This window comes from Trichoderma breve, chromosome 3 (assembly GCF_028502605.1).
Source record: "Trichoderma breve strain T069 chromosome 3, whole genome shotgun sequence".
Lineage (NCBI taxonomy): Eukaryota > Fungi > Ascomycota > Sordariomycetes > Hypocreales > Hypocreaceae > Trichoderma > Trichoderma breve.
Window position 1 is genome coordinate 3,057,771 of NC_079234.1, and position 22,639 is coordinate 3,080,409.

General features: G+C 51.2%; 10 protein-coding genes across 10 annotated transcripts; 4 read left to right on the top strand and 6 right to left on the bottom strand.

The window, feature by feature from the left end:
• Positions 1-118: 118 nt before the first annotated feature.
• Positions 119-1,186, bottom strand: T069G_05330 (putative sin3 binding protein domain-containing protein; the record flags this gene model as incomplete). The annotated part of the gene is made up of 1 exon (XM_056172540.1): positions 119-1,186. The coding sequence occupies one exon, from the start codon at positions 1,184-1,186 to the stop codon at positions 119-121; it is 1,068 nt and encodes a 355-aa protein (XP_056029398.1).
• A 4,117-nt stretch (positions 1,187-5,303) lies between these two features.
• On the bottom strand, positions 5,304-7,579 carry T069G_05331 (DNA topoisomerase domain-containing protein; the record flags this gene model as incomplete). The annotated part of the gene is made up of 6 exons (XM_056172541.1): positions 5,304-5,345; positions 5,407-6,728; positions 6,780-6,949; positions 7,006-7,184; positions 7,235-7,432; positions 7,499-7,579. The coding sequence occupies 6 exons, from the start codon at positions 7,577-7,579 to the stop codon at positions 5,304-5,306; spliced, it is 1,992 nt and encodes a 663-aa protein (XP_056029399.1).
• Positions 7,580-8,160: 581 nt separating this feature from the next.
• Positions 8,161-9,538, top strand: T069G_05332 (uncharacterized protein; the record flags this gene model as incomplete). Its single annotated transcript, XM_056172542.1, has 4 exons — positions 8,161-8,619; positions 8,693-8,757; positions 8,823-9,049; positions 9,111-9,538. 4 exons carry the CDS (start codon positions 8,161-8,163, stop codon positions 9,536-9,538), a joined length of 1,179 nt encoding a protein of 392 aa, XP_056029400.1.
• A 227-nt stretch (positions 9,539-9,765) lies between these two features.
• On the bottom strand, positions 9,766-10,872 carry T069G_05333 (haloacid dehalogenase-like hydrolase domain-containing protein; the record flags this gene model as incomplete). Its single annotated transcript, XM_056172543.1, has 4 exons — positions 9,766-10,526; positions 10,595-10,663; positions 10,717-10,738; positions 10,804-10,872. 4 exons carry the CDS (start codon positions 10,870-10,872, stop codon positions 9,766-9,768), a joined length of 921 nt encoding a protein of 306 aa, XP_056029401.1.
• Positions 10,873-12,940: 2,068 nt separating this feature from the next.
• T069G_05334 (uncharacterized protein) lies at positions 12,941-13,342 on the top strand (the record flags this gene model as incomplete). The annotated part of the gene is made up of 1 exon (XM_056172544.1): positions 12,941-13,342. One exon carries the CDS (start codon positions 12,941-12,943, stop codon positions 13,340-13,342), a length of 402 nt encoding a protein of 133 aa, XP_056029402.1.
• Positions 13,343-13,671: 329 nt separating this feature from the next.
• On the bottom strand, positions 13,672-14,503 carry T069G_05335 (uncharacterized protein; the record flags this gene model as incomplete). The annotated part of the gene is made up of 4 exons (XM_056172545.1): positions 13,672-13,838; positions 13,926-14,223; positions 14,348-14,381; positions 14,457-14,503. The coding sequence occupies 4 exons, from the start codon at positions 14,501-14,503 to the stop codon at positions 13,672-13,674; spliced, it is 546 nt and encodes a 181-aa protein (XP_056029403.1).
• Positions 14,504-14,881: 378 nt separating this feature from the next.
• On the top strand, positions 14,882-17,386 carry T069G_05336 (ku70/Ku80 beta-barrel domain-containing protein; the record flags this gene model as incomplete). The annotated part of the gene is made up of 7 exons (XM_056172546.1): positions 14,882-15,366; positions 15,418-15,478; positions 15,550-16,062; positions 16,116-16,507; positions 16,571-16,782; positions 16,839-17,302; positions 17,369-17,386. 7 exons carry the CDS (start codon positions 14,882-14,884, stop codon positions 17,384-17,386), a joined length of 2,145 nt encoding a protein of 714 aa, XP_056029404.1.
• A 619-nt stretch (positions 17,387-18,005) lies between these two features.
• Positions 18,006-19,738, top strand: T069G_05337 (uncharacterized protein; the record flags this gene model as incomplete). The annotated part of the gene is made up of 4 exons (XM_056172547.1): positions 18,006-18,395; positions 18,464-18,510; positions 18,559-19,242; positions 19,297-19,738. The coding sequence occupies 4 exons, from the start codon at positions 18,006-18,008 to the stop codon at positions 19,736-19,738; spliced, it is 1,563 nt and encodes a 520-aa protein (XP_056029405.1).
• Positions 19,739-20,102: 364 nt separating this feature from the next.
• On the bottom strand, positions 20,103-20,640 carry T069G_05338 (pam16 domain-containing protein; the record flags this gene model as incomplete). Its single annotated transcript, XM_056172548.1, has 3 exons — positions 20,103-20,241; positions 20,312-20,439; positions 20,590-20,640. 3 exons carry the CDS (start codon positions 20,638-20,640, stop codon positions 20,103-20,105), a joined length of 318 nt encoding a protein of 105 aa, XP_056029406.1.
• A 632-nt stretch (positions 20,641-21,272) lies between these two features.
• On the bottom strand, positions 21,273-21,853 carry T069G_05339 (uncharacterized protein; the record flags this gene model as incomplete). Its single annotated transcript, XM_056172549.1, has 2 exons — positions 21,273-21,686; positions 21,764-21,853. 2 exons carry the CDS (start codon positions 21,851-21,853, stop codon positions 21,273-21,275), a joined length of 504 nt encoding a protein of 167 aa, XP_056029407.1.
• Between the last annotated feature and the right edge of the window lie 786 nt (positions 21,854-22,639).

Sequence of the window (22,639 nt, forward strand, 5' to 3'; positions counted from 1 at the left end):
ACCAGCCCACCCAGAACCGAGTGAAAACCCTCCCACCGTGGGAACCCAAAAAGAAGCAAGCCGCGCCCAACCAATTAAAAATAGGAAAAAAAAGCAAACGCCGTGCATGCAGTTGGTATTATACAGAACCTAGTCGAAGAAGGGCTTCGACAGCTTCGCGCTCCTGAGCGTCCGAGGGACCAGGGAACGCAGAATAGTCAATCTTGACTTGTGGTGGATGCGCCACACCTCCAAAGGTGGAAGGCAGCGTGCGCATCCCGCCAGCGTAAGTGTTGGAGGACAGGCCGGACTCGAAGGCTGCGGCCATGTTTGGGTATGAGTCGGCCCGCAGAGCGGCGGCTCCGACGGCGGCCCAGTCTTCGTCGTCCGTCACATCCTCCGGGTCATCATTCATAGCGACATCATCGTCAGGGGCCTCGGAGCAGGAAGCCGACGCAGAGTCATCATCCATGGACATCTTATCGGCCTCGTGCTCCATCATGGAGATGTCATAGAGGTCGTCGTGGGAGAAGTGCACCGAATCCCCGCCGTTGGACCCGGCCATGTTCAGCCTCGCCCTGCTCAGGCTCAAGCCCCGGCCGCTGACCCTAGAGATTGGGATTCCAGCGGTGTACGAGGATGGGCCGCTGGGCGGAGTTGCTTGACGGTGTCGGGCAGCCTGTCCCCGTCGGCGCGCATCCCATCTTCCCCAACCCACTTTCTCGAAGACGACGTCCCCATCGACACCGCGACCTTCGCCACCACGTCCTTCCAACGCACCAACAACCACCCTGCGCGCCTTGGTCGGCGGGATGCCGGAAAATCCAGGAACTGACGTGGTAAGGTATCCCATGATGTGGCGGATGGCCAGCGGTCCGTGGTTTAGCAGAATCTCGGGCAGGTGGTATTTAGCCAGCATGGAGCTGGTGATGGCGCCTGCAGACTCGAGCGCCGGGGACAGCGACCTTCCGCTGGCGTTGTCGTGAAGATCCAAGTCAGAGTCGATAGGGTCGAGCCTGGCCTTCTGAAGCTGGGCCTTGAGGCCATGGGCCGGCAAGGAGGGAGAGATGGAGTTTGGAGGGGTCGGGAGGTCCCGAGATCGTGTCACAGTCATCGCAGGATCACTCCGAGCCGCTACAGCAGTTAAGTTGTCTCGGCTCAAGGAGGCCTGGGGGATATCACGGGCAGCAGTCGCCAAAGAAGCCATTGTTTTCTTTCTCTTTTACCGGGATTTGCAAATGCTTGGGAGCTAAGTCTGCGGCAAGGGAGGCGACTCGGTCAGTATATGTACTTTTTTTGGTTTTTCGCCCGGCGCACGCGAAACAAGGAAGAAGAAGGCAAAAAAGAAAACAAAAGAAAAACGCATGCATGCAAGCAAGCAAGAGGCGGTGATGCTCGAGCAGCGGTAATGCAAGTTTTGCTGGCAAAGGGGGTTGAGTCACTGGCCAGGGGTGCCTGCGGAGTACGTACCAAAAGGAGCAAACCAGTGACAGACAGCCTGGCAAAACAAAGGCGATGTTGGAAAGAAGAGAAAAGGGCTTCGGTGGCAGGGCTGGCGCGACGATCGAGACTGTGACAGATGATTCCCGATGTGAATCGTTTGCACGGTTTTGCGTTGTTGTGATTGCTTTGAGGAAGAAAGGGAGAAGGAAAAGGATTGGAAGGGTGCGACTGAAGCGATTATGAAGGCCGTGTGTACGAGTCTGAGTACATGCGCAGGCACGAGATACAAGGCGCGACTGCTAGCCGCACGCCCCAGATGCTTGCAGCCTTCTAAAACCCAAGCCGGGCGCCCCCAGGGAAGAAAAACGGGCCCACTGTGCGCTGGAACCGTTTAGAGGTTTAGAGGCTTTAGAGGGGAGGGGCGTGGCTGCAGCGCGTCGCCGGGCGGGCTCCAGGTACCTGGCAGTACTCCTTTGTACCTCAGCCCGTCCCATGACTTGGGATTTGGCCATCCATGCCTTGTAATTGCATGGACGTTTTTGGAAGCACCAACTTGCAGCCCAAGATAAGATGAGATCAAGGCGGCAATGATTAAGAGACGCTCGTTTGACGCAAGTCGGTGATGAGGTGAAAAATTGTCGGCCACCACTCAAATACTGTATATGGCGAACAGCGATTTGGTTCGTTGGTTATACATAGTGCATGAGCCAGCCCCAGCTTCTAAATGCTGATACGCTCCGCGGCACGGCGTCCCGGAGCCCAATGCGACCACCAGCTAAGGCAAGGTAATGATTTGGCGTCGATTTGAGGAGGAGCAGTGCGTGGTCAAGCGAGAGGGCAGAAACGGGGGCTTTGACGAGTGCTTGGGTCGGGGCATTTCGTATCAGCAAGTCGAGCCCAACCGGTGTAGATGCTTCGTACTGTATACTCGTACGTGGGAAATCACCCAGGGCTTGACACTCAAGAGGCGCATGTATTACGCCAAAGGCGCTCTTCCGGGCATTAAAGTATTTCCCGAATTAAGGCAGACCCTTTGTACTGATAAAATGGCTGATTAAACTTCAATCACTGTCGCATTCCCAATTCCATATCGGTTGGCGCAGCGACACCGGAGACGGACCCCAGTACTTTGGTGATACCTCTCACCCGCCGACTTACTCTGCCAGTTGACTCGAGCTGACTGTCCCTCATCTTCTCCTGCATCGCTAAAGCACCTGGCAGGGCTCCTCGGTTCATGTATTTCGTACATGCGAATTCACACACCATGAGCTCGAGTCGCCAACCCGACTAACGTGGGCAACGAGTAAGTCGCAGCTAGCAAAACCCGCGCGCACAACCGCGAGTCTCTAACATGAGCCTATCACTGAGACTCGGGAGCGGGGATAGTCGGAGCATTTCGGCCACGGGCTGGACAACGTGCAAGCAGGCGTCTCTCCAGGCTGTCGTCGACGGCTTCCATGGCCCCATCTTGGCCCGAGTCTGGGGAACCAGCTAGCGCGCACATTCATCGCGGGCTGGCTCTTATTCGACGGGAGTTGTGGTCCTCGTACAAACACCTGGCTTGACCCGTCCGACGATGCGAGGCCTTTATGCCTCGGAAAGGGGTAATTCGAGCTGCTTCTGGCTCGGCATTTGTCGTTGGTTTCTGTTTAGTTTGTTTAGGGGGCACAAACGAGGGCCACAGACAAAATCCATGAGACGTAACAAAAACGTATTGTCATGTCATGTCATAGACAAGTACATATCGCCAAGTACGAGCCATATACAGACAGGTAGGTGGTAGTTTTGCCTGTGCCCTTGCTCCCGGTATTACTTCCTACTATTCCCAGGAGATAGCAGTAGACCCCGCCGCAGTGTATGGATATTGCCTGCTTCAACCAACCTGCGCTTTACATGGTGGTATACGAAGTCTTATGGCAATGCCACCTTGCACGTCAGCAGGCAACGTCATTGTAGCTGGGCTTTACCATGCGATCCATCTGACACTCATCTCGTGCACAGAACAAAGAAACCAAGCCCTGATTCTAGGGCTTTGACGCGGGCGTAGGCGAGGCTTTGCGCCAATTTCCATCGCGATAAGCATCAAACCCCCCCATGGCCATGGCGGGAAATCGACGTTTGTGCGCGCCATGCTTTTGCGGCATCGCGGCCAACGGCTTCCTTGCTAAAGCGGGGTGTGCCGTTAGTTATCGGACTAGACAATGAGACGGTCTGTTCGGCTGCGATAATGAACCGTCTAGTACGGAGCACATGGAGTCCGAGTCCACCTCCCATCTGTCACGATGCTCGAAACCATGGAGAGCCGTGGGCAGACCCGATTGCCCGACTGGGCAAACACAAAGCCGAACCATCTAGTTTCCCCGCCGGCTTTAGCTTGTGGGCAGAACCGCCCTCTGGGTCTGTCTCAGCCCTTTGGCGCAAACAGGTTTCTTGCCGCGGGTCTTTGTCTTGTAATATGCAAACACGGCTATGGGAGGCAGAGACAGACATCCGACGTCAAAACGCGCATCCGCAGTGTGGTTTGAACGGCCACATTACTGGCTGGCGCCAATGTATGTGATGGCGCGCACTGAAGAATCAAGCGTTCGGCCGGCAGCCAATCGGGGTAGTCCGACAACGCAGCTGGTCGGATTGATGGATGCCTGTCAATGCCCTGCGAAGGCAATCAGGCGATCCCGATCTTGACACTATCCGCAAAGAAGCAACGTTTTGACACTGAATGATCATTCCCTGCATTGGTTCTGCCCGAGTGACCGGCCCAAGCGGGAGCCATTTCTTCAACTTCATCGGAACCTGCGCAAGTATGCTCTGCGCATGTATCTGCCCGTACCTCCTACATCTGGGTGTACACGAATCCCCATGGGACAATATGCACGCACTTGCAGTAACAGAACTGTTAGTAGGAAAACAACACGGCGAACGCAACGGACAAGAAACTACATCCGCCTCCGAATGTTCTGCAAACAGGTAAGCCGCTACTTACTGTATACTTAGACAAAACGGTCCGCGCTTCTATCTGTAGAGTACGAATAATTGGTACTGTGCAGTTCCTCCAACAGCTCTCAGCGATTCTCTAAAACCAGAACCGTTGAACGCTGTGCAACCGTCACGTTGCTCGATAGATAAGCTGATTGGTAACGATTCATTTACCGCGCCTCCATGTGACCCCCCATTTCTCGATTTGGGTGTGTGTGTGAGCGTGTAAGTGGTTGTTAGTGACAAGCCAAGCGTGTTAATAGTTGATGAGGCGTGTGTGTGTGTCAGCCACGCCGAACATGGACCCGACATTCTCGAAAACGGTTCTATTTAGCGATAAGAGTCATTTCTGTTCATCTCATCTCATCCCACTTTTTTCTTTGTGCGCTCGAGGCAATATTGTTTTCGAATTTCCGCATAACGAGTGGCTTCGTTGGTAGTTTGAGGGCTGGAGCCCCAGTGCCCAGACAAAGAGATTTGTGGAGTATTACCCGTGTTGGTTTTCTTTAGTGACGTATTGATGAACAGGTACAACGACTTCAGCGATCGGCGGCGACGCTTATTTCTTGCACGCCCCCTTGGATGGGTCCCGCGAGAACCTTGGTAGGTTTAAAGGAGGTAGCTGTGCTCCGTAATGGGGTTGTTATTTATAGGCTAGTATTAAGGAGCTGAATGACGCGCTCGTGTCGAATCCAGGAAATGAACTATTCATTTTTGTGTGATGATGGTGACAGAGAGTAGGGTTTGGTTACCCCGAAGAAAGCGAGATCGGGATTGTAGTGTGCATCGGCGATTGATTAGATCTAGGCTGAGTTGAGCATGTGAGATAACACGAGCTAACACCAGCATGATACAGCTGTTATACAAACAGAGAGGAGTACGAAGATGACACGCTTTCAGTCGGGTTATGCTCTTGGCCCCTGACCAAAGATGAACTCGCGGCAGGCCTACATGAAGTACAAACGTTATCAAGGGATGCAATGTTCGAATAAGGAGGACTCCACTCACCTGCTTAAGGACTCCCACTTGTTCTTGAGATTGAAGGAATACCTGTCTGTACTGTGCAATGCTTTGTTCAAGAACCGCCCGGCGTGTTGTGCTGCCTTGGCAAATGGCCTTCATCTGCAGCTCCATTTCTTTACGCAAAAACGGCTTTCCGAGGCTCGTTTCGAAGCTCATCCGGTCGAAGCCCAAGATAAGGGCTACGCCAAGTTGAGTTGGCACGAACACTTTCAGTCCACTTCCCCTCCCCCCTCTTGCTGAGCCGCCGGCACCTCCTCCTCGGCCACGGCCTCCTCTGCCACGTCCACGACCGCCTCGAGTAGCTGGAGCTTCGTCCGGCCCATCCTCGTCCCCCTCTGTAGCTGCCGTGCCTCCCCGCGTTGTAGTTGCCACGTACTCTCGGTCTTGGATCTTCTGGATGTGCTCCGCCATCGTGGCATCGGTTCCAATGCCATTGGCGTCCATGAGCGCGATCAAATCCGCTTCAGTAAGATAATTTGGCGGCGATGTTTTACCTTCGGTCATCATTGCCTCGGTAGGCTCAAACTGCTCACCAACGGTGAATCTCGGAAGCTCTGTGCTATCAGTCCAGTTTTCGTATATGTAGACGTCCAAGTAGTTCCTTTCAAGCACAATGATTCCTCGCGTGCTGAAATGCTCATCTCCAAACAGAAGCTCAATATCCGTGGCCATTCCTTTAGCATCCTCTGAGCAGCATGCAAGAAATCGGCGCGTAACATACTCATAGAGCCGTCCCTCGTCATAGCTCAATGCGGTCGGTGCTACATGCGCGATGGGATGAATAGGCGGATGCGCCTTGTCGTCATGTTTTCCTTCTCTTGGTTGTTGAAAACCGCCGTTGACGAGTCCCTGAGCAAAGGGGCCCCAGCGCTGGTCTGTTGTCTGTTTCTGAACCAGGGCCCTCAGATTCATGCCCTTGTCAAAACGATCGGTTTCTGTCCTCGGATAACTGATGAAGCCCTTATTGTAGAGACCTTCGGCTATCGTCATGGCTTGCTGACCAGACATACGAAGCAAGCGTGTCGCCGCCTTTTGAAGCTCGACGGTAGTGAGAGGCAGTGGCTTGAACTTCCGGGTCGGTTTCTCTTGCACCTTGGTGACTTTGGCCTTTTTGGCAGCAAGGCATCGCTCGTATAAGAGCACGGCCGTCATCCGGTCAAAGAGGCGGTTACGAGCCCAAGAAAACCGAACTTGCTTGCCCTCTTTTTTGTGCATTAATGAAATGCCCCAGAACGGCTCGGGAACGAAATTCTTGACTCGAAAGTATCTATCCACGACGAAGCCCAGAGTTGGGAATTGGCAAGAACCTACATGACTTCATTTAGTATGAGATAAAGGTGGAGTTGTTCTCTACGTACCATAGCTAAGAACCAGATCTGCCAGAGGTCCACCCAGATGCTTGAGGTTATTCGTTATGAAGCGCGTAAACGCGTATCCAATGCGAAGATCCAGCTCGATTCTTGTCGCAACAGCATTAACTTGTTTCTCATCCAATTCAACAAGACGCCTGGCTGCCGACAGCACATGGCTGGGAAAGGAGGTGTCAGCACAAGAAAATACCACAAAACGGAAGATGGTCCATACGCTCGTTCTACATTGCTGAATTTGGCACGCTTCACCTGGATACCAGCGTTGCCCTTCTTGGCTGCGTCGACAATCTCCTGGCCAATGTGCTCTCCTTCACGATCGCAATCAGTCCATATCACCAGTAGACGAGCATATTTGGCTTGATCGGCTATATTCTTGGCAATGTCTTTTTTATCCTGTTCATTGGTTAGCATCAACTCATACGGGCCAGTCTGGTATTACCCACATCATGGACATTCGTCACTATCGGCGCAGTGAAGAGCGATTCTGGTGGAGGATGGCTCCAGTTCTTGTACTCGCTAGTGAACTCAACATTGGTTAGATGGCCTGTGACGCAGGTCATGGTAACATTTGAGGATCCCCATTGCTGTCCAAAGTCGAAATCAAACGAGTAGTTCTTGATGAACTTGTTGCGTGTGTTGTGCTTGTGTTGGATTCATGTCAGTTCCCTCGCCAAAGATCACTCTGGACTACTTGAGCGTGTACGCACTGTTGAGAACGAGCCTCCAGAGAGATGGCCGGCCACAGCCTTGGAAATGGATGGCTTCTCAGCCACGCAGAGGACTTTCATGGCTCGAGGCTTGAGGGCGGACAAACACCGACGGGTGAAGTGCATGGAGCTCTCCAATCGAGATTCACGTCTCTCTTTTCATACATTGACCTCCACCAGGCGTTTTTGAGTCACCAATCAGCGGGAATTCCTTCAACTGCCATTCTGCGGAAGCTTCACGCTATGCTTGACCTGCCGAGACTGACGGGGCTGCTCCTTGACAGCTGCACGTGTGGAACCGTGTGCTCGTGATAGTATCAGATCGGATAGAATGAGAGAAGTTGAGCTTGAGCCGAGATTTTACTGGAGCACGGCAAAGCTGCACCATCGCCCCACCAGAGCTCCAGCTACTGTACGTGGTCAAGTACCAGATCGAGGTCAAGCAGCGCATCGCCAAACACTGAAACTCCAGGCTAGGGACGGCACTGAAACGGCCTGTAGACGCTAACCCGCGCCTCGATCAGCACGGTCGCAGGCGCTGGAGGCAATCGGCCACAGCCAACAACTACGGCCCATTTATTGGTCCGCCACCGATTTCTACCTCCGTCATAGGCATTGATTCCATCAATCCCTTACATACCTGTACGAGCACTTGGACCGCCATGGCCGCATATATAAAGTCCATGACGGGGGTTGAGCTGCCCATGCTCGACAAGCTGGTCTCAACCCTCAATTCATTCAACATCTGGCGTTCGCCCGCAATGGCTCTGCCCCAGGTCAAATCCCTGCAGGACTGCGTCGACTACTCAAAGGTCGTTGAGCCTTTCCTGCCCCAGCTCTACCAGCTTCCCCACCATATCTGGGAGAGCATCGACAGCCTGGATGCTCTGAGAGAGCTCTATGTCACGACGAATCCCCTGATATCAGGCTTTGCTGCGTCTCTTGTCGTTGGACTTCTCGCCTTGATTGTGTCCGAGATCAATCGCAACTATTCTCAGATCGACCGGCTGTGGAGCATCCTGCCCAACCTATACGTTGTCCACATTGCGCTCTGGGCACGTGTAGCTGGTTTGCCGCATGGACGAGTCGATTTGATTGCTATCTGTACGACATTATGGAGTGTACGTGCATATCGTGTACTAGTGCGATGTGGTTAGATTTATCAGGACACTGCTGACATCGGGCTCATTGCAGATTCGTTTGACGTATAACTACTGGAGACGTGGTGGCTACAACATTGGCTCGGAAGATTACAGATGGTAAGGGCACATCACATCATCATGTCATCTTGCAGTAGAGTACGAGGCAGGCTAACTCTCAGCAGGATGATTGTCAAAGCGCAACTCAACTCGGTTGTCTGGTTCATCTTCAACGTCACCTTCATTTCGTTTATTCAGAGCATCCTCCTGTACCTCTTCTCGTGTGTGCCGGCGTACGTCATCTTGCTGTCATCTCAGTTTGAGCCTGAAGTTCAGGCAGTTGATCTGGTCTTTGCCGGCGTTGAGATTCTTCTCGTCCTGAGCGAATGGATAAGCGATGGCCAGCAATGGGGTATGTTGAACTCACCGTTAGTTTAAAAGCCGGTTCTTTATCCGAACTAACACCATGCCAGCTTATCAAACCGCCAAATACAAATACAAAGACACTGGGAAACTTACCAGTGGGTATACATCGGCTGAGCTGGAGAGAGGCTTTATCACAACGGGCCTGTGGGCTTATAGCCGACACCCCAACTTCTTTGGTGAACAAACCATTTGGTTCATGCTCTACCAATGGAGCTGCTTCGCCACCAACACCCCATACAGCTGGGCTGGTATCGGCGCCGTCCTCTTGGTTTTGCTCTTCCAGGGCTCCACTAACCTTACAGAGAATATCACGTCCGGTAAATATCCAGAGTACAAGGCCTATCAAAATCACGTTGGCATGTTCATCCCCAAGACACTGATTCCGTATGCGACCCCTGGGCCGAAAGTCATCAGGTCGAGCGAGCTGGTTAAGCGTGCTGAGCAGAAGCAGAAGCACAAGAAGAAGCAGGGCTGAAATGATGAATTCTATATAATACCTGCACAACCTCGATGCTAATGAGCTGCTCCAACGGTGTACTTATAGAACTTTCTACGAAAACAATAGTCGCTATATACGGATAAACCAAGAGGGGGGATTTAGGACTTGGGAAAAATATTGGAAATGCTTTTTTGTCTATTATATCATACCACATCTAAAAAAGAAAAAAAAAAGGTCTAATCTAGAGTCTAAATGTCATGAATCTATGCACCGTGAAGAAGATCACTCAGCTTGTCAGCATAGTAAGCCGGCACCGCGATCGCATCCTCACGATCCCAGTCTGCCTTTTGGTTTACACCGGTCAACACATGAAGCGTTCCGCCCAGGTTCCCTTCAATGCCAAATTTGATGTCGGTGTTTAACCTGTCGCCAATCATGCACGTCTTGGCGCGGTCAAGCTGAAACTTGCCCTCGACAGCGTCCATCATGGCCTGGCTTGGCTTTCCGAGAATCGTAGGCTGCTCTCCGACGGCGTTGGCAACGGGTATCATGATTGATCCAGCGCCGAGGAAGAATGCATGGTGCATGGGCAAAGTGGAATCCGCATTTGTTGCCAGGAAAATGGCTCCGCGCTGGATATAGTGGAAGCCGAGGGCGAGCTTCAGGTAGTTGATGTGAAAATCCAGACCACACAGGACGACACCGACCTCGGGGTCCAGTATCGAACCGTTGGCCATGCCCTCGAAATCAGCGGGGGTGATGTCCCTCCTAAAGTTGGAGTCCGTTCCGCCGATGAAGGGGATGCCCTCGGAGGCCAGCTCCGTCTCGATTCCGGACTCACCGATTGCAAAGACCTTGTTCTTGCCGGGAGGGAGCTTGAGGATGCGGTTGATGTAGATGGCTGCGGAGTAGGAGGAGCCAAAGACATCTTCGGCGTCGCAGGGGATGCCCAGCTTCTCGAGCTTCTTGACGTAGTCCTGCCGTGACTTTGTGGAATTATTGGTCACGAACACGACTCTTTTGCCTAAGAGACGAGAGAATGTGTGTGAGTGATGAGTTTGAGCTGGGTTGTGTCTCAGGGAGTTGCCCAACCTTTTGACTTGAGGAGAGAGATTGTCTCGGGAACGCCTTCATACACGTGGTCTCCATTCCATAGTACACCTAGCAAATGTGAGAGACTGCTCAGCTCTTTGGAAGGGTGAATTCCGGCTAACCATCACAGTCGAAGAGGAATGTCTACATCTTCATGTGAGCGACCGCCACGAGAGTGAATTCAGGAAGGAAATGATAAAATCACTCACGTCAAACTTATCAATGAACTCTTTGATTCCGGCACCGTCGCCGGTGAGATACTTTGGCGTTGCAGCCATTTTCTAAAACTCTATGTGTTATAAAGGGAACGGATGAAATTTTTGATGAGAAATTTCGTCTCATCAATCACCGTCTTTTTAACTGACCCGTGATTGGATTGAATCTTAGTGAATGTGGCAGGCTTAACAATGAGTCAGGATGTAGCATTTGCTTGGTGCTTAGTCACGAATTACGCTCGAGACCTTGCACCTGCTGTATTCAGCTGCAGCAGCATATCAGGATCATTTATGACGATCCTATTTATAGAATGAAGAATATTTTGTCTATACAGTCCTCTACAATGAAGCAAGCACTGAACGAATCTAGAATGCGGTCACAAAGGAGCAGCTGTTTTTCAATTTTGATGCTGGGAGTGTAGGGTAAGTCAAAAGTTGCGATTTCGGAGGCAGAAGTGTGGCTGCCGGACTACGTCATAGCAAAGCCAAGCCGGATATACCTTATTTGACAGAAGGGCCAATTTATAAACCGGGTTTCTTTTCAGGTTCATTTTCTCTTAATTCCTAATGCCGTAGATGACGCTTCCGAGACTCAAAGTGAGCCGCGAATCCGAACAACTCAGGCTCGAATGCTACCTCTTAGTTGTGGGGCATGAAGAAATTACATTTGCTTTTCATTTTGCTGCGGGCGTTCGACTTGAAGCCCAAAGATGCTTCTGCATGTACTCGTATATGTTTTCCCTACTGATTTTAGGCAGTACACGAGCAAGTGTGGATGGAGCTGACCCAATACGCATCATCATGCCAATAGGCTTCGTCGTGGGGGTTGCTTCTATGTAATGAATATTCCTTCGCGAAACTGTCGACTTTCTCAATGGGGTCATGAATGTATTGCTGCCTTATTGGCACTTGTACATGCTGCAGCCGAATCCGAAAACATGTGGATTTTGTCACGGGATGGAGGCAGCTTCCGACCAAGTCTCCATGAACGGACTCTATACGGCGCAGCGTTCCTCTTACACCAAGCCTCGTTGTATGATCGTCGCTAAACCGGGCGGACTTGCGCTTCCGCGAGTGAAGCCATTCTAGCCTCTTGTTGGACCGAGCACACGTCCGTGACAGTGCAAGGCATCCCTGGCGTAACGTGTTCACCAGCTGAGGCAGAAGGAGTCGTTTCGTGGATCCCCATTACTCTCACGTCTCATGATTGCCACTATTTGGACGCGAATCACTTCACAGTCGTAAGGAGAACAAGGGGACAGGGCACAACGTATAAACCAAGCATGAGCACGGATTTGTGGCTCCCCCGGTCACACTTTGCGTCGGTCAAACTTGTCCGGCTTTCACTTCCGGGCAGACGTTGCTCTTATCGGCAATTCCCTGGCTTTAGTGCATAGTCCGATCGCCGTGGCTGATACAAGGCCTCGGAGGACCCTTGATGGCGTAACGTTTTAATGAGGCAAAGCGTCCATGTGGCTACCTCGAAATTATGGATCCCGGCCGAACCGAGAGAAGAAAAAAAAAAGAACCCCTGCTCAACAGGAGATAAGGCGGCGTTCTGGTCAGTAGACTCTCATAGACGGCTCACATGGAAAGGCGATAGGACAAGGGCCGGAGAATCGCCAAGTATGCCCCGAAGACGAGGAAACAAAATTGATGTGCTGGTGCTATTTTATTACCTTATTCTGCTAGGCATCAAGGGAATTTTAACTCCTTGGGTAGTTTAACAAGGTTCCACGGCCCGGGTAAGACTCATCCAGCCCGACGGGGAGTCACTTGCTTGCTTGCATTAGAAATCTGCTAGCAGAGCCTGGACAGCTTGACTCGTGAGCTCTTAGACGCTCCGATAAGGCGGCGAGAAAAAAATACAAGTTCAGATGCTCGGTGAAATAAAAATAGGAACCTCCCACTTTTTAAAAAATACTTCTGTCAAACTACAAATACCTCCCACGCTCCCACGCTCCCACTCTGCAAACTCTTCAACTCTCCAACCTAAACACCGTGCTTGAATACCTAACGCAAGCATTCATTACACCTACGTAACAAACAACAACGATTACTCAACGTCTCGCCTGAGTATCACATTTTACTATCTACCAGCTGCGAGACTGCAACTTCCTCTCTATCATCGATGGATACCCAGACACCAAACCCTCGCTTGACCACCGAGTCACTCAGTCTTGCCAACAGCAACTTTTCTACTCCTTCTGTCTCGGCTACCTCAACTCCTACACTAGAATCCCACGAGTTCGTTGGCGGCTTCGCACATAAACTCTTGACAAACCCTCTGCCGCCTCTTTCACGAGAGTACCCGAAGCCCACCAACGAGATCGACGTCAAGGAGGCCCTTGAGCGCCAGCCTGGGAGATGGAGCATCCAGGGCCAGATGAAGGCAAACCAAATCAGAGCCCAAACCGCTGCACTCCGACCCGAGGACAAGGACCAGAAAGCGAGAGATTTTGAGGCGGCCAAGCGGGAACTACTAGCGTTCCACGACAGCGCCTTGCAGAAGGGTTCCGGCGCAGGACGATGATGCCGATTACGTTGACGACTTTACATGTTTTGCTTTCTATTTGCGTGGCGCAACGGTTAAGCGGAGATATACCCATAGAGAGTGTCCGAGTGGCTACTGGGGAGTAGAGCATCAGCAGGCTAGAGATGTTTTCTGGGGGCAAAAAATGGATTTGTTACAATAAACCTTCACAGTTGGGCCGTGATTCGTATTGCATGACTAGCGAGAATCCTTTACTTGTTGTACTAGAGGGGAGCAGGTTTCGAGAGGGGCTCAAGTATATACCAACGAGTCGTAATAATGGATATAATACAATGACATATCTGCAATGCCATGAGATTGCCCCCTTTTTACTGGATGCGAGCAGCCAGCGAGAAGCCGTAGCCCACAAGGGCAACGAACTCGACGAGGTTGACGAGCGAAGAGATGCCGTGCAGGATACCAAACTTCTTGTTGAGGGCACGCATCTCATCCGACTTTGTATCCTTGTCATACCACTCCTGTCCGTCTCGCTTGGCTGATGAGGGGGATTTCATTCATTAGTTCTGGGTTCCCAATGGCTTCATCTCAACAAATTGAAGGGGTACAGGTCGGGGCTAGCTACCTTGTCCACGGCGGTCCTTCATGGTCTTGATAGTGGCGGGAAGCAGCACGGCAAGCTGGACGAGGCCGCTGACAAACATGGTTGCGATGGGCAGCAAGGAGCTCCACTTGTTGGGAGCCTCAAGCAGGCCGCTGATGCCACCTTTGATGCCCAAGAGGGCGTTTCCGGGGAACGTCAGAGCGAGGAACGCGGGGATTGCGGTTTGCATGCCGAAGTAGATGGGGAACAATTTGCTCTGGACGGCGGAGAAGGATGGCCTGTCGACGGTTCGGAACATGACGATGCCATTGATGAAGGACTGCAGTAGCGTGGTGTAATGTAAGCGGCGGTCCAATTCTCATGAAAGCTGAAATCGACATGTCTCAGGTGGAAACGTAAGAGATTGAGGTAAGAGGAAGCAGATGGGATCTTTTGTGACGCACATGAAAGAATGTCGTTCCCAACAGGGTGCCGTATCTAATTCAGTCGAAACATGAAGCCTGGCATTAGCTCACCGATCACTCAAGACACTGTCTTAGACGGAGAACCCACGAGATGATGTGGTACGGAACCACCGAAGTAATAATTGAGGCGACCATGTTGCCGTTCCCCAGCTTAACACCAAGGCTGGGCAGAATTGAGGTTGAGGAGCAAAAATACCCTGGTTGGGCCGATATCAACGGTGGTTTCCGATCATCCGATACACCTTTACCTTGATGAAACGTGAGGTCATAGGCGGTCACGTGATGTCGCGATACATGCGCGTTTGTAACTGGGGCTTGTCAACTGGCCATCAGCGAAACGGCGTCGTCTGCCTAAATCTGGGCGAGGGTGCAAGCAAAGGCGGGCCTATCAGCTTTCACGATTTGATTCCGGGGGCTGCTTTGCTGGGTTGAATAAAATAGACGAGCAATTGGCGATTTCCTCTTTTCATTTCATTTCATTTTCATTTCTTCATCTTTTCCTTCTTCGCAGCGATGGCGGACAAGGAAGCGACTGTCTTCATCATCGACCTCGGCGCGTCCATGACCGCCACCAATGGGGACCGAAAGGAATCAGATCTTGATTGGAGCATGAGCTATGTGTGGGACAAGATTAGCAATGTTGTCGCCTCGAACCGCAAGACGCTGTGTGTCGGCGTGGTTGGACTCAGAACCGATGAGACCAACCACACGCTGGGTGAGGATGGTTACGAGAACATCTCTATCCTGCAGCCTTTGGGGCCAATGACAATGACCAGCCTCAAGACTCTTCAGTCCAAAGTGAAGCCCAGCGGGACCGAGGATGGTGACGCCATATCAGCCATTGTGGTTGCAGTCGACATGATTGACACCTACACCAAGAAGAATAAGTGGAAGCGGCAGATTTGTCTGGTTACCGACGGCCGCGGAGAGATAGACCCGGATGACATTGACGACATTTCAAAGAAGATGCGCGACTCGGGTATTGAATTGACAGTCTTGTGAGTAGAAATGGCGTCTTGGAATGGTCACGGTGCTGACTGATATACAAGGGGCGTTGACTTTGATGCCCCCGATTATGGCTTTAAGGAAGAAGACAAGCCTTCGATCAAGGTAATTAGCACGAAAATGTCGTGTCTTACCTGCTTGTTTTCAATCATCTCTAATACTCGGGTTTTTTTTAGAAACAAAATGAAGAGACTCTAAAAAAATTAGTGGATGCTTGCGGTGAAGACTCAAGGTTTGCCTCCATAGTCGAAGCAATTGACGACATGAACGAGCCACGAGCAAAATCAGTCAAGCCGTACAAGGCATATGACGGCTTCCTGACCCTGGGAGATCCGAAAAACGCCCCCGCGGTGGTGGAAATCCACGTTGAGAGATACTTCAAGACACATCTTGCTAGGCCGCCAACAGCCAGCACTGTGGTGGTCAAAGAAGAGCAGGCTGGGGCTTCACAGGAAGTAGAAGACGAGAAGATGGATGGAGTGGAGCTTACAGCCGTTAAGCAGGCGAGAACATACAAGGTCAATGATCCAGATGCTCCCGGTGGCAAACGTGACGTCGAGTTTGAGTCTCTGGCCAAGGGGTATGAGTATGGCAGGACAGCAGTTCACATCAGTGAGTCTGATCACAACGTCACCAAGCTAGAGACGCAGAAAAGCTTCAAGATTATTGGCTTTGTCCAAAAAGAAAAGGTAACGTCTTGATTGTCGACGCCAGACCGGGATTCCATCTAACCGTCTTCCAGTATGAGTTGCTGCTTAACCTTGGCGAAAGTTGCGTCACCATTGCAGCCAAGTACGACGAGAAGTCGGAGCTGGCATTCAGCTCTCTGGTGTGGGCACTTTCAGAGCTTGACTCGTACGCCGTGGCCCGTCTAGTGGCCAAGGACGAAAAGGAGCCTATAATGTTGTTGCTGATGCCTCACATGGAGCCCAATTACGTTTGCCTATACGATGTGCCTCTTCCGTTTGCAGAAGACATTAGACCGTACCAGTTCCCTCCGTTGGACAGAGTCGTTACTGTCAGTGGTCAAACACTCACCAGCCATCGCTTATTGCCCTCAGATGAGCTCAACGAGGCGATGAGCGATTACGTGGACGCCATGGATATATCAAATTATGGAATTGACGAGGATGGGTGAGTATATGAAGAAGGCCCCTTTATATAAGTCTCCATCGCTAATCTTGCTCGTTTTGTTAGGGAACCTGCTGAATATGCCACCATTGATAAAATATATAACCCCGCAATACATCGCATCACCCATGCTATCAAACAACGAGCAGTCCATCCAGAAAGGCCAATACCAGAAATCCCCCCAGTCTTGCTCAGATTTGCAGCTCCTCCGACGGAACTGATTGAGACAGTGCAGGCCAAGATCGACTCCCTAGTCCAAGCTGCAGACGTCAAGAAAGGTGATTATATACAAACATCCCAGACACTGGAGTCTGATATGCTAACGTCCCCTCAGTGCCACCCAAGGCTAAAGGTAAACGTCAAAGAGAAGCGGTCAAGCCCATCTCAGGGCTGGATGTGGATGCTCTTTTGGGAGAAGAAACGAAGGGTTCAATTAGTCCCGAGAATGCAATCCCCGATTTCAAGCGAGCCTTGAACTCGTCAGAAGAGGTTGAACAGATTGCCGAGGCGACAAAGCAGATGGGAGCCATTGTACGATCCCTCATCACAGACAGCTTTGGGGACAGCAAATACGCTCAAGCGATGGAGGGCATCGGGGCAATGAGAGAGGAGCTCACAAACCTGGAAGAGCCCGGGCTGTACAACGAATTTGTGCGCGACTTGAAGAAAAGCCTGCTTTCTGGGGCTCTGGGTGGCGATAGGCGAGACTTTTGGTTCAAGCTGAGGTGGGCGAAACAGGGACTGATTGACAAGAAGCTGTTGGAGGTGTCGACAGTTACGCCTGAAGAGGCGGATGAGGTGAGTAACGCCGCACGCTGTTGGTCTGTGGGAATTTTCGTTGTTGTTTGCTAACCTGTGTGATAGTTTTACAAGTCAAGATGAAGATAATAGGTGGGAGTTGCACTTATTTGATCAAGCGGGCAGTATGTAGATGGACTATGTAGCACCGAAACACTGAAAAGGCGATGATTGAGCATGTAAATATATGATTATAACGAATAGATGAGAGAAACACGAGGGGATAATGGTACACATGTGCCCCCTTGACAGGATTAAGAACCACAGCACAGCTTCTTGTTTCCTTGCTTATCGCCACGTAACTCTGCTCATATAGATTTATTCTGTCAAACGACCCCATCTGTGGCGAGTACTAAATTTTGCCCTTGTGATGCTTTGAATTGGAGTTTGTTGCTGTTATATTTATTGCCTGCAGTTTTCAAGTTGTGTGAACTGATTGTGCAGGCGGCCGTTCGTCAGTGCCTGCCCAACCGCTACAGCTGCATGTTGCCCAATCAGCTGCACTTCAGTTTCGCTTCACCTTGCCCTTCACCTCGCTTTCCAGCACACTTTTTCTTTTCTTTCTGTGTCTCCGTGTTTTCAGTTTCTCTTTTCTTCAGCGCATCTAGATTCTTGATTTCAGCCACAAATTATTCATTTGCCTCGGAATTCAATCCACGGTGTTACCAAGCAAACATATCGTCCATCGTTGCCTAGCCTCAAGATGGCCAGTTTCGACTTCACATCTCGCCTCGAGACGCTCAAGGGCCTCGGGGTGAATGTTGAGTACGGCGAACATGTACGAGAGGAAAAACTCAACGAGACAGCATCAATCGATTCAGAGGATGAGTTTCCAGCCGTAGTAGCACCTCAGTCAGGAGGAAAAGATGCCTCACGATACGACGCTGGCCGCGACACTTGGAATTCCGTGGGCCATTCTTTGCCAGAGAAGAAGGCGCCGGTTATGAAGATTGACGATTCGCCTCCAGTAATGCCTCTGGATTGTTCTAAATTCATTGTTGGAGAGCCTGCAGACGAGACCATCAGCTTTTGTTCATGGAAGGTCGTTCTGGCTTATCCTAATAGCTTCATCGGCAAGGTGAACAGGCCTCGGGTATGTACAGGATTCTGTTGCTCTGATATACAAATATAGAGAGGGTATGTTGCTGACATAGTCCACAGGCCAAGGTTTTCTTTGACAAAATATTGGAGGATCGAGTCTGGGATTTGTGAGTATCCCTTGGATTATCATGAATGCATTCTGACTAATCTTGCAGTTTCTACCTCTACCATCCTGAGAAACCTGGTGATAAGCCTCGTCTGCTGGTGCCCACGGTTCAGCTGGAATACTTTCTCAAGAGCATCAACAGAGAGCTCGGAACTTCACTCGCTATCCCGGGAGGCGCAAACCAAGATCGCTTCTATATGAAATTCGGCCAGGGAGATGCGCCAAGGCCGCGATACCTGAAGAGATCAAGAGATCAAAAATCCCTGGAGATTGAAAGCTTCCCAGACTTTCATCAGGTGGACTGGGACAGTTTCAGGGCCGCGCATGGTGCCATTCAGCAAGACTGGAAGGAAACCTGGAACATGATGGTGCCAAGGCCAGCTTTCCGCGATAAGAAGAAGGATAACGGAAGAAAGGCGGCTCAGAAAAAGCTTGACAGAGAGCGAATGCTTTACGAGGCCCAAGAATTTCTTCATCTGATACCAGACAGCAGCAAGGGGGAAAATGTTGTTTTCCTCTGCATGGACGTCGAGGCCATCGAGATGCCGCCGAATCCCGTGTCTGAAGTTGGGATAGCCATCCTTGATGTTAAGGACCTCAAGGGTGTGCCATCGGGCCCTGGTGGCCACAATTGGTGGCAGTTTATCAAGGCATACCACCTTCGAACCAAGGAGTATGCAGGCCTGGTGAACCATCGCTTCGTCCATGGGTGTCCTAGCTACTTTGATTTTGGGTAATTGTCCAAAGCACCCTCTTCTTGTATGAGCTTCTACTAATCTATTAATAGTAAAAGCACCTTTCCGGAAGAATGTGAGCTTCCCGAAGCAATTCTGGAAATCCTGGCGCCGTATATAAAAAAGAAGCGTCAGCTGGTATTTGTTGGTCATGACGCCAACCAGGACATCAAGTACCTCTCGAGTGTAGGATTTGAGATATTGTCCCTTCGAGGTCTTGTTGAGCAACTCGACACGAAGGATATTCACCAGGCTTGGAAAGAACGGGAGAGCGGCAAGGGCCTTGTGGCCGTACTCAACGACCTATCAATTCGCAGCAAGCACCTGCACAACGCTGGCAATGACGCCGTATTTACTCTTCGTGCCCTGATCGGCGTCGCTATTGAGGAGATTCGGGAAAAGGAAGCAAAGGCGAAAGGAGAAGAGTACAAGCCGGCACTGTGGGATGTCGAGATAAAGGAGCCCGAGGTTGAAGGAATGGAGAAGTGGGTATGAAACCGTCTTGAGTTGAGACTTGGTATTTTCTTTTCTTTCTTCTTGTGGGTTTGTTTTTTCCCCCGAAGTGGCAAGCCGCGAAATCTTTCATGTAGCTAGCCTCCTTCATCTCTAAAATCTTTCCCATACCTTAGCTATGAGTCGCTTAGATGGCTTTCAAATTCAGCCCACCAACCCACCAACGCCAATCGCTATGGAAATCGAATATCGTACAAGACATATACACACGGCCCCCCAAACCGACCCTCTCTCTTTTTTCTCTCTCTCATTATCAACGCGGCGGGTTCGTAATAATGCGTTACGTGGTTGGACACATGGGGCTGTTCATTTCCGCTTCTTTGCAAGTTCACCGGCTCAGCTTCGGTCAGACAGTTTTATCCAGTAATTCCTTTGCTTCGTTGACTTTAGTCGCCAAGTACGGGCTGCCGCCTCGATCGGGGTGGTTGAGGAGCATGAGCGTTCGGTGGGCCTTGCGGACCTTGTCTTTGGTAATGGATCGCTCGCTGTGGGTGAATGGAATTAGTCCTAGTTGATTTCATCACAAAATGATTTGTCTTTCGTGCTTGTTATTACCTTAGTGATAGAATGAGAGAAGCCTCCTTCTTGGTCATCCGGGGCTCGAAACCGCCTTTGTAAAAAGCCTTGCCCATGGCGCCGACGCCGCCGCGGGAACGACGGAGGGCGACGAAGCCTGCGCGGCCCTGTGGAAGAAGAAAAAGTGTTAGCTGTTGGTCGTATTCTTATTGTTTCGGATGCTGTATTTCAGGGCATGTATGGTTTTTGATGCAAGTGTGACATGGATGGCGAAGTTGCGCTTATACGAAGCCGAAGAGAGAAGAGAGTGCACGTACGAGGAATGCTGCGACGGCAACACCGGCGCCCCAAGCCATTACTGAAGCCATGATGTGAAGTTTGTTTCTGTTGATCTCGGATGAGTGAGATTGACAGTGTTGGCTGTGGATTGTTGGGAGGTTGATTTGTCGCAATACTGGGAGTGGGTTTGGAGAGAATCGGCTTCTGAGAAAGTTGAAGTTTTGCTAGGGACGGATGATGGGTGCGGGGCAATAGTTTTTCCGGGGAAGATGCATGGCTTGGGAGTTGGACTCGTGGATGATGTGCATGCATGGATTGGAGGGGCATTGGAGACGTTGATTGGTTGCGGACGATCTGCAGTTCGTTAAAATACTGTAGTTTAATTTCTATATAATTTACAAGGCGATATATGATAAACTATATATTGATTTGCTTCTTTCTTGTGGTGATGCTCAAGGGCCGGTACGAGGTCAGGACTTGTCTATCTAAGTGCGCTCGGCAGTAGCCCGTAATAATTCGGCCTGCAGGTATGCTTCAAGTCTCGGCGATGCATGGCCTCGGTTGCTTGAACTCAAGGCTCTTTCCTGCTTCTGAAGATGTTCTCTTGAATATAGTAGGCATTCGTCCGGCCGAGAATCATGGCCCCGGGGCCGATATCACGCAGGGGCTTGCCTCAGTTGCAGGATGGTTGAAGGAAATCGTGTTGTCCACAGTTTGCACTTCACCCTTGCTCCTCTTCCGCTTCCTCCTCTTTGGTTACGTGCTGATGCGCCTTTTCCGGCATCTTCAAGGCTCCTTCAACCGCCTCTTTAATCTTCTTATCCAGCTCTGCTTTGCTCTCCTCCTCCTGCTGCCGCCTCTCTTCTTCAGCGGCCTGCTCCCAGTTGTAGTTGCCGGCGCCCCCGCGCCCCGACCAGCCCGCGCGGTGAGGCTGCGGGTTCTTCTTCAGGCTCGAGGCCACGGCGGCCCCCGTCTCGTCTGCCAGCCGCCCCTGGTTCTGCGCGGCATACGACGGGTCGATGAAGTTTCCGGCGCCTCCACGGCCGGCTCTTGCGGGGCCCTGCGGCTGCGACGGGGCCGCTGACGGCGAAGAGAAGGAAGAGGCAATGGCCTTTAGCTGCTGCGCTTCAAGATCCTAAAAGGCGGGCGCTGTATTAGAAACCACTGGAGGGGGTATATTGATACTCTGGGAGAGCCAGGGTCGGGATTTACTTTGGAAGCCTCGTCGGCCTGTTTCGACGAGACGTAGTTGCCTGCCCCACCGCGGCCGACTTTGTAGAGCGCATCTTGGTCCTGAGGCATCGCAAAATGCTACAAGGCCACGTACAAGGGGGGGTGTGAGTTGTGGAACTTTGAAAGGAAGGAAGTATTAAAAATAAAAGAGGGTTAACCTCAACAAGTAACCGTACCTTTGGCGTTTTCTGAATTACGTACCAAAAGCCCACTTTGTTTTGTTGAAGCCGACCAAGTTTTTTGGTGGAAAAAAAAAAAGATGCCAGGGCGTGATGGTAGAAGACAAAGAGGCTTCGCTGACGTCACGAGGCTATGTGGACCCGGCCATGACGTACGCGGTATTGAAAAAACGACGGAGCCGAAGCAGCCAGGCAGGGATTCTATTCTTTGGGTCGACGCCATGTGCGAGAAACAACAAGGTTTGTATTTGAATTTGGGCCGTGGCTCTGGGCCCTGGCATAAGGGTGAAAGTTTGGCTTGCGGGAAAAATATGCGAGGGGATCGACAGAAAGGTTGATTCGGAGGCGGGAGCCAAACGGACGTGGATGCATGTCAAGTCAGCCAAGCCCTCGTTTGGCGCAGTTTTGGCAGTTTGGCAAGGCGATGATCTATGTCAGTGCGTGTACCTTGCCGGTACTCTCGCTGATCAGTCAAAGTACCGCCGCATTGGATAGCAGTCAAACTTCTGTTGCGGAAATCGTCGGTCATGGATCGACAGGCGGCCTCTTTATTCTACGATCCAACGTCAAAGAGAAGCCATGAGTGTTAGTGCCAGCTTGTAACGACACATGCACAACAGATGATTCCGCAGCAGTTCGCATAGGGACACCGGTGATCCCCACAAGGCAAACTCAA